Here is a 19765-nt window from a genome sequence, read left to right on the forward strand (position 1 = left end):
CCTCCCCCGGCTGCGATCGGCTATTCTCGTCTACTTTCGAGGCGAGCCGCAGCTCGTCTCAAACAAGCCTATTGATTTTGAGTGATTAGGTCACATGACCTGGAAGTTATTGAAGCCATATGCTCATTTTTCCATACAATATTAATATAAAAATATTTAGAGAATTACAATGCAATAAAAAGAGGTGTGTTCAACAAATGTATGCTCTAGAGTGGATTTGCATCACATTCACACGATCGGGAAGCTGTCGATTTATTAAAAATAACATTGTGCTTGTGTAATTGAAAAGTCATTTGTTGATGGTCCCTGAAAGCCTCGTTTCTCTGTCGAATATCCAACCTAAAACTAACTTCACCACGGTTCGCAGCAGTACGGAAGCAAGACTTCATGCAGGTCAGTCACCTTAAACGACGCTACATAATACAGTAATAGTACAATTGCTTAAATGAATTCGGAGTTGATCAAAACATAGTATTGTTAATAACAATGTAGATTTCCTGTATGATAAAGTTCTGCAGCAGCTTGTACTCAGTGTGTTGTAACAAGTTAGTAGGCCTACCAGTTATCTTTACGGGCGTATGAAGCAGAAACAGCCGAGTGCCGACACCCATCAGAAAATATGTTCTGCGTTTCAGTCTGAACCGACAGTTGCTCGTTTTTTCACTCGTTGTTTAATCTCTAAAACTCTCTTAAATGAAGATGATTTACTGACACGACTTTTTACAATGTTTATATCGTGATTCCTTAATCGAAATAAAGTGTCGAGGCGCCATTTCAGATATCAGGAAACAAGCAACCGGACATTTTTGTTCCAAGTGATTGTGTCAGATTTCTGTGTCTTACATAGAACCGTATGCAGTGTTTTGTAAAAAGTGCCAAGTTGAATTGCAAATTGGGAGCAGAGCTGAAAATGTTTTTGGATATTTGCTTTATGTGAGATTGTTGTGTGTTAGCAACAGTGGCGAACCGTGTCTATCACAACTGGACCTTCTGTAGACTAGACCCCCACCCCCCCCCCCCCCCCCCCCCCCCCCCCTCCCCCCCCTCCGCGGCATTATAATATCCGTCTTTTCACTGAATTGTCGTCTTGAAAAGGGTACTCACAACAATTCTGCAACAACTTCATCTTCACCTGTTGCACTTGTCATTTCAACATTAAAAACAATAAAACGGCATGAATTGCTTCGTCGCATTGATTCATCTAGACAGGGGTGCCCAACCAGTCGATCGCGGGGAGATTCCCAGTCGATCGCGAGATGTGTCTAAAAATAGAACAACAATATTCTGTTTTATCGTTAATGTCCTGTAACATAATCTTCCTGTGCCAGAATAATGCACTTGAATGCATCAAAGCTTTGTGATTGGCCGGCGTGACCCCATGTGTCGGGGCGTGGCTGGTGAGCAGTGGGCAGTGTGCACTAGTTTGCTTACGTTGTCCGTGTCGACTCAACAGGAGTGACAGTCCGCACACACACAAGACCGCAATTATGGCAGAAGCAAAACATATATGATTTTCACTCCGAGTGGGAGGATGATTCTTTTTGTATCTATTCCAATTCAAAGTCCATCTGTCTCATCTGCAATGCGAGCGTGGCTTTATCGAAGAAGGGTAATTTAGGAGCGGCATTTCAAAACAGTGCACAAAAGCTACGAGACGGAATTCCCTCCTAATTCTGCCCTACGCTCCCAAAAGGGGAGGGGCCTGAAAGGACCGCTAAATGCACAGCAGTCCATTTTCACCAGGCCCAACAACAAGAGCAAGGCTGCTACCAGAGCATCTTATCGTGTCAGTCACGTTCTTGAGAAACACATGAAGTCTTTTAAAGACGGCGAAGTTGTGAAAGAAGCATTCCTGGAGGCTGCCGATGCGTAATAAAAATAACAGTAGCATTTCAACAGGTTTTTGATATAATAAAAACTCAAGTTAGATACCGTTATTAATCTGCTGTAAGTTTTAGTTTGTTTGAACTTATTCATTATAATTATTGTACAAAATGGTATAAGAATGCAAACTTAAATTGATTATAGTCTATTATCAATTCAGGTTAAGAAACTAGTGTTGCTTGCATCCTATTTTAAAGGCATTTCTTTTTATACTCCTACAGTACAGGAGTTTGATTCTATTAAAAAAAAAAGAAGTCTTTTTTATTGCACTGTTGCAGCAGATTCCTGTGTAGCTTCAGATCTGAGTTGTCTTATTAGTAAGCCTAATTTATACTTTTATAGCAACACTTTTTATATAATGGCAAAGAAAGGGTTCAGAGTATTTTCTTTTTTCCCTGTGTCATATGTGGCAGCACTGTTCAATGTTTCTTGAAAACATTACCACTGTAGTATGTGACGTGTGAATAAACTCCAACTCTGTATCAACAACACTGGTGTGTAACCTCAGTTAAATACTTGTATGTGTGTAGATTAGAAAGAGGTAAGATAAAGGATCTGCAGTATTTTATGAAGTATTCATCGTACAAAGGTCAGTTTTATACAAGTAGAAGTGTGTATTTACCTGGTAGTAGGCTGTCAGTAATGGCTACGCCTCTCTATCTGGACTGGTAGATCTCGGCAGACTGGCAACTTTAAAAGTAGCTCTCGGTTCAAAAAAGGTTGGGCACCTGGATCTAGAAGATCATCTGTCTCGAGCCAGTTAACTCGCGGGCCTTCTAGAACACCCTGGAACCGAGGAAAACTCTGAAAGAATACGCCCATTGGCTACAAATCAATATATGATTGGTTGATCAAACTGTCAGTCCAAACGTACGCACTCATTCAGTGCAACGGCCAGGGCATTCGATCAAGGATGTAGAATACCTTCGTTGAAGGATATCCTACCCAGAGACCCAGAACAAGATCTGATTGGTTGCTTTCTTTTCTAACACAAAACCACTTAAATGCGTAGTGCATGGTCCGAGAAGGACAAACAAATCAACGTAGCACTGTAATATTACAGATCAACAACACAGATACGATTCTCATGCATTCATTTTATATACATTTTATTTATATAATTAAATCGATTTTTTGTTTGTTTTATCTGAGTGTTCCAGGGTATTCTCTGAATACCTTGAAGGCCCTGACGGTTCACCACTGGTTAGCAACTGAAAAAAACTGAAGTCAAAGTAGAAGTACCAGAGGGTAGGGATACTCGGTTACAAGTCCTATATTCAAAAGGTTTCTCAAGTAAAATTACAAAAGTATTAGGATCAAACTATACTTAAAGTACCAACAGTAAAAGTAGTCATTGTGCAGATTGGTCATTTCGGAATAATATATATGATATGTTTTATAATGATTGATCATGAAAGTGTTCTCAAAGCTGGTAAAGGTGCAACTAGTTTGAATGACTTTGTATACTGCAAGGTAGCTTGTGAATTTACTCCAGGTGGAACTAAAGTCTGATTTAACACTTGATTATATTTGACATCATTCATCCACATCTGTAAAGTAACAACAAAATAAATCAAATAGTAAAAGTACACGATTTACCTCTGAATTCTAGTGGAGTAGAAGTACAATATAGCAACACATGTAAATACTCAAATAAAGTACAAGTGTCTCACATTTGTACTTAAGTACAGTATTTGAGTACACAATGTTGCAAGTGACACAATGGTGCAAGTAAAGTTCTGGAATAATTCAACCGTGCACTGTACTTGTGAAATAGAATAAACAGTGTTACAACTAAACTTAACACAAAAAGTATACATTTTTGGTTTGGTAGATTATTTCTTTGTTGTAACAATGCTTCTTGGCAATACATCTTTACCTGTTTTCTTATCTTTCAAATGGTGCCGCATTTGTGGGATGAGCTGCAGAGCTGAGTATGAGGGTTGCGCCATGAAAAATATGACAAATCTCCTCTGACAATGCCAAACAGCAGCCACTCTCCGGTCTCGTACTGCTGCCAGGAACCTGCCATGACTGGAACCTCAACATGTGGAGGAACATTATGTTCAGAGCACTGGAGCCTCAACATGTGGAGGAACATTATGTTCAGAGCACTGGAACCTCAACATGTGGAGGAACATTATGTTCAGAGCACTGGAACCTCAACATGTGGTGGAACATTATGTTCAGAGCACTGGAGCCTCAACATGTGGAGGAACATTATGTTCAGAGCACTGGAACCTCAACATGTGGAGGAACATTATGTTCAGAGCACTGGAGCCTCAACATGTGGAGGAACATTATGTTCAGAGCACTGGAACCTCAACATGTGGAGGATCATTATGTTCAGAGCACTGGAACCTCAACATGTGGAGGAACATTATGTTCAGAGCACTGGAATCTCAACATGTGGAGGAACATTATGTTCAGAGCACTGGAACCTCAACATGTGGAGGAACATTATGTTCAGAGCACTGGAACCTCAACATGTGGTGGAACATTATGTTCAGAGCACTGGAGCCTCAACATGTGGAGGAACATTATGTTCCGAGCACTGGAACCTCAACATGTGGAGGAACATTATGTTCAGAGCACTGGAACCTCAACATGTGGAGGAACATTATGTTCAGAGCACTGAAACCTCAACATGTGGAGGAACATCATGTTCAGAGCACTGGAACCTCAACATGTGGAGGAACATTATGTTCAGAGCACTGGAACCTCAACATGTGGAGGAACATTATGTTCAGAGCACTGGAACCTCAACATGTGGAGGAACATTATGTTCAGAGCACTGGAACCTCAACATGTGGAGGAACATTATGTTCAGAGCACTGGAACCTCAACATGTGGAGGAACATCATGTTCAGAGCACTGGAACCTCAACATGTGGAGGAACATTATGTTCAGAGCACTGGAACCTCAACATGTGGAGGAACATCATGTTCAGAGCACTGGAACCTCAACATGTGGAGGAATATTATGTTCAGAGCACTGGAACCTCAACATGTGGAGGAACATTATGTTCAGAGCACTGGAACCTCAACATGTGGAGGAATATTATGTTCAGAGCACTGGAACCTCAACATGTGGAGGAACATTATGTTCAGAGCACTGGAACCTCAACATGTGGAGGAACATTATGTTCAGAGCACTGGAACCTCAACATGTGGAGGATCATTATGTTCAGAGCACTGGAACCTCAACATGTGGAGGAACATTATGTTCAGAGCACTGGAACCTCAACATGTGGAGGAACATTATGTTCAGAGCACTGGAACCTCAACATGTGGAGGATCATTATGTTCAGAGCACTGGAACCTCAACATGTGGAGGAACATTATGTTCAGAGCACTGGAGCCTCAACATGTGGAGGAACATCATGTTCAGAGCACTGGAACCTCAACATGTGGAGGATCATTATGTTCAGAGCACTGGAACCTCAACATGTGGAGGAACATTATGTTCAGAGCACTGGAGCCTCAACATGTGGAGGAACATTATGTTCAGAGCACTGGAACCTCAACATGTGGAGGAACATTATGTTCAGAGCACTGGAAACCTCAACATGTGGAGGAACATTATGTTCAGAGCACTGGAACCTCAACATGTGGAGGAACATTATGTTCAGAGCACTGGAACCTCAACATGTGGAGGAACATTATGTTCAGAGCACTGGAACCTCAACATGTGGAGGAACATTATGTTCAGAGCACTGGAACCTCAACATGTGGAGGAACATCATGTTCAGAGCACTGGAACCTCAACATGTGGAGGAACATTATGTTCAGAGCACTGGAACCTCAACATGTGGAGGATCATTATGTTCAGAGCACTGGAACCTCAACATGTGGAGGAACATTATGTTCAGAGCACTGGAACCTCAACATGTGGAGGAACATTATGTTCAGCGATGAGTCCAGATTCTGCCTACACCACATGGATTGTAGGGTCACAGTGTGGAGAACGCGTTTCTGATAGAGTAGGAGAGGAGATGATGGGATGGCCTGCCTGCAGTCCTGACCTAAACCCCATTGAACACTTGTGGGATCAACTTGGCCCTGCTGTCTGTGCCAGAGTGACCAACATAACCACGTTGGCTGACTTGGGACAAATGCTGGTTGAAGAATGGGAGGCCATCCCACATCACAGTGTGAGCAGACTGGTGACAGCATGAGGAGGAGAGGCTGTTGTGGCTGTGTTTGGTTCTTCCACACGCTACTGAGGCTGCTTGTTAATAATTCAATTGTTGCCAATATGTCTTTATTTATCAGACTTCAATCATCCAATCCACCAAACAACACCAAACTAGAGTCAGCAGCAAAAAAAGCTGTTTGGCATTGGCAGAGGAGATTTGTCACATTTTCATGGGTGTACCCCACATACTCAGCTCTGCTGCTCATCCCACAAATGCTTGTTCCTGACAAATGTGACACCATTGGAAAGGTAAGAAAACAGGCCTTTCAACGGTATAAGATGTATTGCCAAGAAACATTGCTACAACAAATAAATCATCTACCAAACATACATTTCCTTACTTTTTGTGTTAAGTTTATTACAAAACATACTGTACAGTGCCAAAACCACGGCATATAAAGATAATAATAATACGGATAATTATTAATATCATTATAATAATTGCTGCTATGTCAACATTACAGCATTTGTATGTCAATGTGTTTTTAAGATGATGAGTGTGATTTATACTGTGATTTTCAGTCTTTTATACTGGTTGAAAGTATTCCATGTTTATGATATTTAAATGTATTATGTGATATTATCAATATTATTATATAAGTGTTTATTGTAGTTTTTTATTTACTTTATAAAACGTTTTATTGTTTTATGTAAATAATAATAATCTTAATTTCATAAGAAATATAAAGATGAAGCGTCCCAATACTGCCTTTTTTCAACACACAAAAGCCAACATCAAAGACCTGATAAGACTGGTTTTATATTGTTACAACCCGGCTCTTGGCCTGTAACAAAAAGCTGGGAGTCGAGACGAGGGGTATGAAAATACAACAATTATTTATTAATAGCAATACCAAAATAGACAGCCGCGGCGCGAGGCTCACAAGGGGAGTGTGCGAGAGGAATGAGAGCGCCCTCCGAAACTCGATGGGCTGTCTTTAAGCCGGACAGGGAACACAGAGCCAGAACAGAACCCCTAGTGGTGTGGAGGGGTCGTCACAATATATGTGTGTGTGTGTGTGTGTGTGTGTGTGTGTGTGTGTGTGTGTGTGTGTGTGTGTGTGTGTGTGTGTGTGTGTGTGTGTGTGGTACTTATATCTAGACTATGGATATTTCTAAAACCGAATGTAGGAGTCATGTTGGGGCTGCGGCAGAGATGTTCACAAGTCTTTTTTTGCAAGTCCAAGTCAAGTCTCAAGTCTTTGGTCATGAGTCCAAGTCAAGTCTCAAGTCTCTAAAAAATAAAAGTATCATGTCTGTTATGGAAATAATTATCATAGATGCCAATTTGTAACATACAGGACAAACCTTGATGTCTGTTTACCTTCTTTAAGGACACAGGCGGCTTAGCCAATAATGTTATTGTTCCCATTCTGTGACCGGTCAATACTGGGATACAGATGGTCTGTGTTGTGGGTACACTGGGACACTTCCTTCTCTGTATTTGTGGACTCCAAGGTAAAATCTTCGAGGTCATAAGTGTCCGACGCAAGTAGCTCAGTGTTCCCACACTGTTTAGGCTATCTTCTCAAATATGTTGTTTACTCTCTGCGAAACCAGTTAGATAGGCTGGCAAGAGAGAGGCTCTCCAGAATTGACGTGGCAACTCTACCGTGAAGTCAGAACCTCTGACTCTTGGATTTGTGATGTGAATACTCTGGTACCAACTCCAAATAAATCACAGTGGTTTGACATCAAAGCTCCGACTCTTCCCGTGTCTCCTTCCTGAGTCGGTGACTCCATTGCATGCTACACAGAAGTTTCCTCTACAATGTCTCTTCTGGTTGTAATAAGCCTTCTATTGTCTGCTGCTATCCAGTCTGTTAAGAATACTGCACAGCTATATCTAAGAAATTCAAAGCATTTACTGTATTATTATCACTCCTATATCTATTAGCATACAGTATCAGTACTGATTAGTTGTTTGTTATATGATCACTTTAAACAGGCTATTGCAATGCAATATGAGGAAAAACATCACACTTTAGCTAAATGCAAACAACTTATAAGCAAAATACTTCAGAATCAGAAATCAGTATCACAAATACTTTATTAATCCCCGCAGGGAAACTGTGTTAAAAGTACTGTGCCATTTGCAACTAAAAAACTATTGCTGCAATATTATCTGAAATATACTGAACTGGTGATATTAAAACATGACCTGTTCCAAAAGAGATATCTACCATTAACACCATTTACCAGCCAAATGCTGGTAAATCATGCAAGTGGCTGGTACTGTATGTTGCACGCATCAGCCAAAAATAACAATGGCAATCTATTGAGTGGCTGGTAACATTTCAACATTCACTAGGCTAGCCATTTGGCCAGTGGACAAAAATGTTAAAATGTGACCTCTGCAACCGTATTGTTTAATTACACTGGGTCTCTAATGACATTTTTTAAGTCTACTATAAATAAACATATTCCTCTATCCTCTCACTCAAACCCAGTGTAATGGTAACCTGATAAACCTGTAACATTAACGTTACGTGGTCAACAATAAACCTGTAACCTGCCTATAAACCGACAGATGTATTTATGTATGTAACTATGTATTTTTCTACGTTTAACGTTAGCCAGTAGATGGTGGCAGCGGAACGTAATGATTAACGTTACCGACCTTTTTTATGTCATGTCAAGAGTTGGATGTCAACGCCACTCAACGCAAACAAGTGTGACAAGCAAACATTCACTCATCTTTTCAAATATTCAGTTACAAAGCTAGTAGCAAGCTAAGTTAACATTACATAGCTGATGCTGAGCTAAACATGTTTGCTAACCGTCCATATGCGTGAATGTGACTGACCTCTCCGGGTGAGTTTTCAAGTGCCTGATGAAATTTGACGTTGTTGCACCAGCATCCTTGATTTTAATATTGCAGACTTTGCAGTGTGCGCTCCTTTTGTTGGTGCCGCCGGCGTTTTGTTCGAAGTTGTTATAGTTTAACCTAATTACAAGCGGTACAGCTGCAGGTGTCCCGCCGGTCGCCATGGTGTTACCATGATGTTAATGTTAAAGGTGGGGTAGGTAAGTTTGAGAAACCGGCTCGAGATACACTTTTTGTTATACTCCATGGAATGCTCTTAACATCCCGATAGCCGGCCCGACTAAAATAACTGGATGGCCTACCTGCCTGTCAGCCTTCCATCGGGGCACAAACTTATCTCGTGCCCTCATTGGTCATGTGCGCGTTCGTGTGTGTTGGAGGAGGGGCTCTGTGAGGAAGTGGCAGATTTTCTCCGGTTGTGTATTTTCAAATTCTAGCGATCTCGAGCCGGTTTCTCAAACTTACCTACCCCACCTTTAATACGCCAAAAATAGAAAACACAATGATTGTTCACGAGTCCCAAAACACGAGTCCAAGTCGAGTCCGAAGTCTTTTGAGCAGGAGTCCAAGTCAAGTCTGAAGTCTCTGTGTGTGCGACTTAATGCCCCGGCCACACGAGGACGAAAACGGTCGTTTGCGTTACTGTTTAGTGTCATATAGACCGTTTGGCCACACGAGGACGACCGAATACGGCACTAAACGACTGCGGAAACGATAACGGGTCCCAAGGTGGATAGAACGGCATACACAACGCTCTGGGGGGTCCAACGGCTCCGTGTGTACGCCCTATACGATCATTTTCTGATAATGATGAGGCAATAGCCCCGCCTCTCCCCACCTCTGCTGCTCACCCCGGGTCAAAGTAAACTGCACACTGAATTCAGATTATTTATCTTTCTCTCGATATGGACATAAACGCGAGTGAAGTCTAATCTGACAGGACGGAGACACCTCTCAAACTACCTAAACTAGTTATAAATATGTTTATTTTTTACTGTCGGCCGGGTCACTCATTACTGGATCAGCTGCTGCATGAGACAGACACTGGCGCTGTCCGAAGAGAGGGAGGAAAAAGAGAGGCTCCGTGTATTTTATTATTATATTATATAGAGTCGTTATTCATTTGTTTTAAAGCTCAATAAATAACAAAGAAGACCTTTGACCGGCACTTTTATAATTTTGTCGGAAGATTTAAACTTTAATACACGTTGACTGGCAAAAAACTCTGCCCGGTTCCCTCGGCCCCCACCACGGAGAATAAACAGAAGGGCAACCATGACAACCATGCTTCTTCGCTGCTTTTGTGGAGGAAGTTACAGCGCCACGTACAGGCTCCTGCATATGTACTGCAGCTTCTCCAGCGGTTGGAGCTAAACGGAGCTGTCTCGTGTGGACAGACACTATCCGGATGACTATTGCGTGTGGACGGAAGCTTTTTTGCGATTGCGTTTGCGTTAATCCTATGCGTTTAGCCGTTTTCGTCCTCGTGTGGCCGGGGCTTAAGTGCGACTCGAGTCCGAGTCACAAACTCGAGTCCCCATCTCTGGGCTGCAGTATTTAGTATCAGGCAGAGATTAAATGAACTGAACCGATTTTCTGTCCTATTACCTCAAATGTAATTCTTCTCCCTTTAGCTTCTCATGCTCAGGAAAGCTGTTTTCAGAAGAGCGCAGTATGGCGACTGCAGAAGGTGAGTCCAGTCAGGTCTACTCTGGATAAAAGACTGTCTCTGTCCATTAATATTAATTAGTGGTGTCACAACATTTTTTAATTCTTTAATTATCATGATTAATCACAAGTTTAAAATGCTAGTATTGACTTGTATTTTGGGAGCAGATAAAACAAAAACAAGTGTGGTGTTTTAATAAAGAAATGCAGCTGCCTGGCTCTCCTAGGGTCACTTTCTGGATTTCGTCTCTTTTTTTTATGTTGTAGACCACTGTACTGTCTATTTTAAATTACATGTAATTAATAATACAATTCTTTCCAATAACAGATCAACCATATCCTCTAAACCGCAGTAGTAGCTATGAGTTGCTGCCACCTGACAGTAAGTAAAACTGAACTGTGGTATTCTGCTATTAAGAACACCTGAGTGTTCAGTATTTTGTAGGTACAATCTGCTGTAATGACTAAACCCCTTAGGTTAAACAGCAATCACACTATAAATAAATACATGAAAATCTGCATGTAGTTGCCTTTACTAACTCTTTGTATTTCACAGTGTCTGAGCTGAGGGTTGTTCTGCTGGGGAACAGCTGGTCTGAGAGGAGTTCAGTGGGGAACTTCATATTGGGAGAGACTGTGTTCAACAGTGAGGAAGAACCAGACCACTGTCTGAGAGTCAGTGGACAGCTGGAGGGGAAAAGAGTAGTTGTGATCAACACCCCAGATCTGCTGCGCGCCAACATCTATGAACACAAACTGACAAAACATCTGAAAGAGTGTGTGAGGTTCTCTGATCCTGGACCTCATGTGTTCCTGCTGGTTCTACAGCCTGAAGACTTCACTGAGGAACACAAACAGAGACTCTGCACAGTCCTGGAACGCTTCAGTGATCAGTCATTTAATCATTCACTGATGCTCATAACACCATCCAGAGAGAAGGGTTCAGGTTTAATGGAACAATACATGGGACAACCCCCATTACAAGACATGATCAGAAAATGTAGATACAGATACTTGAAGCGGGAGAACCTTCATCATCCAGAGCTGTTAACACGCTTGGGTCAAACTGGTCAAAAGGAGAACTATGGAGAGTATGTGAGCTGTGATGTGTTCGAGGACAGCACGTCTTCCTTACCGGTTGATCATCAAAGTCAAAAACCAAAGGAAACAAGGATTCATCTCAAAGAAGCTGATCAAGCTGCTGGTAGGTGAAGGACAATGACAACTCATTATTCAAATCATACATGATTAAATTAGAACATTAAGCTCCAAAATAATGATGTCCTCTTTTACAGGGCTGCGTGGTGTTGAATCAATTCAAGGGTTGACCACTTTGACTAATGGTAAGTAAATGTATTTTTAAATAAATACTCTCATAATTTCATTGCTTATCATGTATTGTTATCATCTTTTCTCCATTATTAACCGAAACGCATCCCACAACTGGATAAATGCACTAAATCCATTTCAACCAATGTAACTCTCCCAAAATAAGGAAGTTGTTTTTCTAATTTCATATAATCTATAGTTGGTAGTTACAGTGATATATTAAAAATTCCATAACAATGTTGAGGAAAACAACATTTATATTCACTGTCAAGAAAATAAAAACAGAAAAGGTCATTTATAAAATCAAGATAAAATCAGTTTTTCTGTTTCGTACCGTGTTTTATTTAACGTTTTCATTCATCTACAAAATTACTGGAGAATATTTTGTGTAAGCACAGTGTAATGATTTCTGTATGAGTTAATGTTATAACATTTTTCTTCTGTTATATTACAGCATCTAAATTCAGGATTGTGCTATTGGGAAAAGGTAAGAACAAAAAAAAAAATAGAATCAGTTCCTTAATCACAGAGGGCAAAGGTCTTTTCCAAAATTTCACAAACTCTGTGACAACCAATGGAGAGTGGAAGGGAAAACAGTTGAAAGTAGTGAAAACTAAAGAATTGTTCCATCTATCAGAAGAGTTAGTGAGAACAGAGGTGAAGAGCGTTGTGAGTCTTTGTTTTCCTGGACCCAATGTCCTGCTGCTGATGGTGAAGCCTTCTGATTTCACTGAAGAGAACAGACAAACACTGAAGTTCATCCTGAGTCTGTTTGGTCCAGAAGCTTTTAAACACTCAATGGTCATCATAACCAACAATGACAATAATACTGAAATAGTGGATCAGCTGCTTGAACACTGTGGAGAAAGACTCTACAACATGGTTGAAAACAACCGTGACTCATTGATGGATAAGATTGAGAAGATAGTTCATGAAAACAAAGAAACGTTTCTCACCTTCACTGAAGACATCAAAGCCGCTTTAAACCTGGTTCTGTGTGGGAGGAGAGGATCAGGGAAGACTTCAGCAGCCAAGGCCATTTTAGGTCAGACAGAGTTTCCTTCAGTCTCCAACTCCTCAGAGTGTGTTAAACATCAGGGAGAGGTGTGTGGACGCCGGGTTTCCCTGGTGGAGCTGCCTGCTTTGTGTGGAAAATCTCAGGAGGAAGTGATGGAGGAATCAATCAGGTGTGTCTCCCTCTGTGATCCTGAGGGCGTCCATGCCTTCATCCTGGTCCTACCTGTGGGTCCCCTCACTGATGAAGACAAGAGAGAGTTAGAGACCATCCAGAACACATTTAGCTCTCAAGTCAACGACTTCACCTTGATTCTGTCCACTGTGGAGTCAGATCCCACAGCTCCAGCTGTTGTTAACTTTCTAAAGAAGAACAAGGACATCCAGGAGCTCCGTCAGAGATGTGGAGGAAGATATGTTGTTCTCAACATCAAGGGCCAGCAGCAGATCCCAGAGCTGTTGAATACTGTGGAAGAGATCAGAGTGGAAGGATCCAGGTGCTTCACAATGAAGATGTTCACCAAGGCTCAGATGAAGAAAGTGGTAGAACTTAAAGCTGAACTGCAGGACGTTAAAAAGAAAAGTGAGATGGGAGGTGTTGATGAAAGTCAGAACAGAGAGTGTCTCAGGATGGTGCTGATTGGGAAGACAGGCAGTGGGAAGAGTGCAACTGGAAACACCATTTTGGGAAGAGAACATTTTACATCGACTCCAAGCCCAGAGTCAGTGACCCAGTTTTGCGAAAAAGCATCAGGAGAGATTGGTGGAAGACCTGTTGCTGTGGTGGACACCCCCGGCTTGTTTGACACGACACTGTCCAATGAGGCTGTTCAAGGAGAGCTTGTTAAATGCATCAGCATGATGTCTCCTGGACCTCATGTGTTCTTACTGGTGCTGCAGATCGGCCGAATTACACAAGAGGAAAAAGACTCAGTGGAACTGATCAAGAAATATTTTGGCAAGAAATCTGGAGATTTCATCATCATTATTTTCACCAGAGGAGATGATCTTAAAAACACACCAATCCAGACCTACATAGAAAAGTCTAGTGGCTTTTTGAAGAAACTGATCATTGACTGTGGAGGGAGATACCAGGTCTTCAATAACAACAATGAAACAGACCGCATGCAGGTCAAAGAGCTGATGGAGAAGTCCAACAAAATGCTGAAGGAAAATGGCGGCAGCTGTTACACGTCAGAGATGTTCCAAGAGGCCGAGGCCGCCATACAGAAGGAAGTGGAGAAGATCCTGAAGGAGAAGGAAGAAGAGATGCAGAGACAGAGGGAGGAGCTGCAAAGACAACACGAGGAGGAAATGGAAGAAGTGAAGAGAAGAATGGAACAGGAGAGAGCTGAGATTGAGCAGAAGAGAGCCAAACAGCTTCAAGAGATGGAGGAAAAAAGGAACAAGGAACAAGAGGAGAGAAGGATGGAAGAGGAACTGAGAATAAAAGAGGACATGGAGAAGAAAAAGCAGGATGAAATTACAAAAAGGGAATGGGAGGAGAAACTTGAAGGAGAGTTGGAGCAGAGTAAAGAAAAGATGAGAAAGCACAAAGAAGACTGGGAGAAGGAGAGAGGAGAATTGTGGGAAAAACAACGTCAAGAAAATGAAAAGAGACGACGAGACGAGCAAACAAGACTTCAGAGGTCGCAAGAAGAATACAATCAGGAAATAAAACAACTTGAACTGAAAAGAAGACAAGAAATTGAGCAGGAGAGAGCCCAACAACTTAAAGAAATGGAAGAAAAAATCAGCAAGGAACGAGAGGAGAGAGGGAGGGAAGAGGAACTGAGGAAAAAAGAGGACATGGAGAAGAAAAGGCAGGAAGAACTGCAACGAAAGGAATGGGAGAAGAAACTTGAAGGAGAGTTGGAGCAGAGTAAAGAAGAGATGAGAAAGCACAAAGAAGACTGGGAGAAGGAGAGAGAAGAATGGTGGGGAAAACAACGCCAAGAAAATGAAAAGAGACAACTTGAGGAGCAAACAAGAATGAAAAAGTCGCAAGAAGAATACGAGCAAGAAAAACAAAATAATGAACAAAAGATTAAGAAGGAAATTGAGAAGGAAAGAGCCAAACAACATGAAGAATTTCACTATAAAATAAACAAGGAAGAAGAGGAGAGAAGAAGAGAAGAGGAACAGAGGAAAAAAGAGGACATGGAGAAGAAAAGGCAGGAGGAAATGAAACAAAAGGAATTGGAGCAAAAACTTGAAGGAGAGTTAGAGGACAAAAAAGAAGAGATGAGAAAGCAAAAAGAAGACTGGGAGAAGGAGAGAGAAGAATGGTGGGGAAAACAACGTCAAGAAAATGAAAAGAGACGACGAGACGAGCAAACAAGACTTCAGAGGTTGCAAGAAGAATACGATCAGGAAATAGAGAAACATGAACAGAAAAGAAAAGAAGAAGATCTAAAGAGAAGTGAACAGCAGGAGAAGGAGAGACAGGAATTACAGGGGAAATATAAGAAAGAACTGGAGGAGATGAAGAATACATTTGAAGAGGAGGCCAGAAAACAAGCTGAAGAATTCAACGAGTTCAAACAGAAATACACCAAGGACTTTACAGCCTTGCTGGAGAAGCACATGGAGGAAATCGAGGACCTGAAGAAAAAGCATAAAAGACAAATGGAAGAGACAGGAGAGAGCCATGGCAAAGAGTACGATCTGCAACAAGATCTTTCCAGACACAAAGAAAAAAGTCTAAAAGAACAAATACAGGACATGGAGAGAAAGCAAGAACAAGAAATAAATGCACTAAAACAAAAACACAAGTGTATCATCCTCTGACCTTCCCACTGACTCATGATCATCATGATGTTACTCGATGGAACATCATGTCAACTCATCAAGGTCCAATAGGGACACTAAGAACGAACTACAACAGCAACTGAACATTTTTCTTCGCCGAAGAGGATTTCTGTAAGTACTCATTATAATAACCAATCGCATGGTTCTGTTTTCATACGGTTTGTGTTGTTTAGAACGCCACCTTTTTCTTTCTTCTTCTAATTGTTAGGAGGGCTAAAAATGCAAACCATTAAAATTACTTAATTATAGTGCTTTGTAATATATTGTTTTTTATTTTTAAACGTATTGTAACATTGTAAACCTGTAATTCCTTTTCTGTTTTAGAAATGTAACAGTATTCTGATTATGTATTTTTAAGGTTAATGTAAGGGAAATGCAGTTATCTTTTTTTTCTTTGTATTATGATTACGTAATCCCGGGGGCGTTGCCTGGATCTAGTTACATCGGGGGCTTAGCCCGACAATTGAACGTTAAAATTAATATATATATACATATATATATAACCAGTATATATCAATAGAGTATTCAAAGAAGACACAATATTACATGTAAATAATTAATTAAAACTCTATCTCCGGTTCACACTCTCTCTCACTTACTCACTCACACAAAATGCGCTCCTGCCACACACACACACACACACACACACACACACACACACACACACACACACACACACACACACACACACACACACACACACACACACACACACACACACACACACACACACACACACACACACACACACAAATACTTGAATGACAAACAGAGATCCAAAAGTACTTGTACTGTCATATTATTCCTGATAGCTATATGCTTGGTATGACAGACGAATAGATCCTGACATTTAAAAAAAATACTAATTATTGATCTTGAGGTAGTCATAGATGCCCAGACCAGGCGACGCCACTGTGTAACTGCTGTTCTTCCATTTTGTATAAAGACGCATTAGGTAACTCCTGCTAGTGTAAGTGTTGCAGTCATCATATCTGTAGGCCTATGTATGATTTGTCAATCTGTTGTAATATTATTCTGAACACTGGGTGGTGTAGGTGAGCATGGAGACATTGGGGAGCTCCCCAGCACAGGTGGGGTGATGTGAATCTCGGATGAGCTCATCTTTTTTTTTCGTGGCTATGCAAACAATAAAGTTTGTTGTATTTTATATAATTACAATACACATTCTTGCAAGTTACACAAGTCGTCTGTATTGAATTTACTGTCCAAACTAGTTTTTACCTTGTGTAACGATAACTCTGTTTTCATATTTCCAAAGTTCATGAACTTGTTTATATTAAATGATTTCTTAGTAGAAACTGTCAAGTTGAATAACCCTCATATTCTTAAATATGAGTTTCTGGCCAGTCACTGCTACTACTTAACCCTCCTGTTGTCTTCGGGTCAAATCTGACCGATTTACTACTTTCATCAATCATAACTTTTTTGTTTTACATTCGATTGCATTAAGGCTTTATGATATCCTTCACAGTAGACATTTGAACATATAAATTGCTGATCACCACTTTCATTGCATTTTGGATGATTTAGCCAACTTTGTAACACCCATGATGTTCCCGGTAAAAAATGACCGCCATAAAGAAAAGGAATTAGTAACCATCCGGATCAGATAAAACACACACAAACAAACAAACACCCCCCCCCCCCCACACACACACACACTCTAGATGTGTTCCCCCCCTTATGTGCCCAATCCCCCCATGTGAATCATACCTGGCACACACAGAACAATTTGACACATTTCCCGCTCTTATGTGCCCATCCCCCCATATGGATCACACCTGGCACACGCAATACATGTTCAATGTATATTCTCTGTATATTAACTGCAGTTTTTCATGTATACCAGTAGTCTGATACAATATGTACAGTTTGAAAGGGTGTTAATTGAAATGTGGTGATGATTAATGGTTTTTGTAATAGCAGTTAAAACAGGACCGGTCAAATTTGACCGCGAACACCAAAGTAAGGGTGGGGGGAACGAAGACAATAGGAGGGTTTTGACAGCACATAAACTGTTTTATTTACAAATAGCTCTACAGTAGAGCATGTGCTGCCACTAGAGCACATGCTCTAGTGGCAGCGCCACTAGAGGGCGCCCTGTCTGTGAGCAGCTTGTTCTTAACGTTTTGGGGATTCCTGTTCAATGATCTGCAGCCTGACTGCTGTTTGTTTAAATCACTAATCACCAATGAGGATTAAGCACCAATCTTCAGCAATACACTTGCAATGTGTTAACAGCAAATGTCAAAACGGGTGAATTAAATGTAACAAACAGACACATGAGCACCAAGTATGCTCCCATCCATATGAAAACATCCACATCCGATCTATCACACAACAGGCAGGTTTTAAAAAAAATATATATTGAGGTTAAAAGCATCAATCTGGTGCACTTTGAGAGGAAAATTAATAGATCTATGGATACATCTCTCAACACCCATATGAAACAGAACTGTAAACAGATTTTCTTTTTGGATATTTTACAAATCACTCCCCTTTTAAACTGTATTCTTGTTTTACTGTCATATAGTATTTCATACCTGTTTTTCATTTATTCTCTTATTCTTATTAACTATAACGATCATATAAAGGTGTACCTTTACTTAACCTGATCTGAGGTTATTGTATGGAATGCCGTTTAAGCCAAAATTAAATAAATACATATAAATATATGCCTATGAAATAAGGTTATGAAATACATTCTGAAATAAATAAGGCAATTATACATATATGAATGTACATTTAAATACACATTTATTTATTTCATAATGCCACATGTATTTATTTCAGGGGACTTTTATTCCATAATGCCACATTATATTTCCATTTCTTATATTCAAATGAACGGGGCATGGTTAGCTCACAGATCCAGACCCAAGCAACAGCACCACAACACTGGCTGCGTCTCACTTCTGTTAAATTAAATCCTTGCGTCCCTCACTTGCGTCGTTTCCCTGTGTTTAGTCCCTCCCACCAGGGAAGCATGGAGAGCCGCAAGGAAACCACGAGAAGCAGGGAAATGAGTTTTAAGAGCAATGGGACGTCCTTTCCTCCGGAGCGTCCCGTGAAGCTCTACACTGGTGACCCTGACGTTTTCGAGATAGATTCCGAAGACTTAGTGAACATGGCTGATCGCGATGTTTTGGGAACATACCGCTACGGCGTGGTTCGCACACGTGGAGGCACACTTTGCCTGCCGCCAGGTCCGTGACGAGGACCTGAAGTATTTTATAGATAGATAGATAGATAGATAGATAGATAGATCTTTATTTGTCATTGTACAGGTACAACGAAATTACAATAGACTCAAGGTGCCAACACGCAACAACAAGACAATATAAAAACAACAAGACAATATAAAAACAGCAAGACAATATAAAAACAACAAGACAATATGCTGAGACTCTCTCCACACAGCCTCCATCAATGTACAGGGGCTGCATGACGGTCTTCTTCCTCCTAAAGTCAATGATAATTTCCTGGGTTTTCAGCTTGTTCAGCTGCAGGTTGTTTTTTTTTGCACAACGCTAGCAGTTGCTCCACCTCTTCCATGTACGCGGTCTCGTCACCCCCTGAGATGCAGCCCACCACGGTGGTATCATCAGCTAACTTTATGATGGAGTTGCTGGTGTGGGCGGGGACGAGATCATAGGTGTAGAGGGCGTATAGTAGGGGGCTCAGCACGCAGCCCTGTGGTGATCCGGTGCTGAGACTGAGGGACGTGGAGGTGTGGGTGCCAATCCTCACTCTCTGGGGGCGATCAGACAGGAAGTCCTTAATCCATAGACACAAGGAATGGGATACTCCCAGGACTGATAGCTTGGTCACCAGTCTGTCAGGGAGGATGGTGTTAAATACAGAGCTGAAGTCCACAAAGAGCATCCGTGCATAGCTCCCCCTACTCTCCAGATGAGACAGGGTAGAGTGGAGAGCTGTGGCGATGGCGTCCTCCGTGGACCTGTTGGCCCTATAGGCGAACAGGTGGGGGTCCAGACCGGGAAGGAGGGATGA

The 19765-nt window shown here is 41.2% G+C and overlaps 1 protein-coding gene across 3 annotated transcripts in view; it reads left to right on the top strand.

Annotated features, from left to right (window-relative positions):
* Positions 1-361: 361 nt before the first annotated feature.
* LOC117539318 overlaps positions 362-19765 on the top strand; it is a 28014-nt gene continuing 8610 nt past the window's right edge. For 2 of the 3 annotated variants that reach the window (XR_004567982.1, XR_004567983.1), the window contains exons 1-6: positions 362-393; positions 10543-10598; positions 10905-10958; positions 11133-11780; positions 11872-11919; positions 12360-15841. Coding sequence is in view for 1 of the 3 variants with exons in the window: in XM_034205445.1 (XP_034061336.1) it covers positions 10583-10598; positions 10905-10958; positions 11133-11780; positions 11872-11919; positions 12360-15709 (4116 nt within the window). In the remaining 2 variants the exon portion in view is untranslated. Of the gene's footprint in view, positions 394-10542; positions 10599-10904; positions 10959-11132; positions 11781-11871; positions 11920-12359; positions 16929-19765 lie in introns of those variants that run through there. The other variant, XM_034205445.1, reaches the window with a different exon arrangement.

This window comes from Gymnodraco acuticeps, unplaced genomic scaffold, assembly GCF_902827175.1.
Source record: "Gymnodraco acuticeps unplaced genomic scaffold, fGymAcu1.1, whole genome shotgun sequence".
In the NCBI taxonomy this organism is placed as follows: Eukaryota; Metazoa; Chordata; class Actinopteri; order Perciformes; family Bathydraconidae; genus Gymnodraco; species Gymnodraco acuticeps.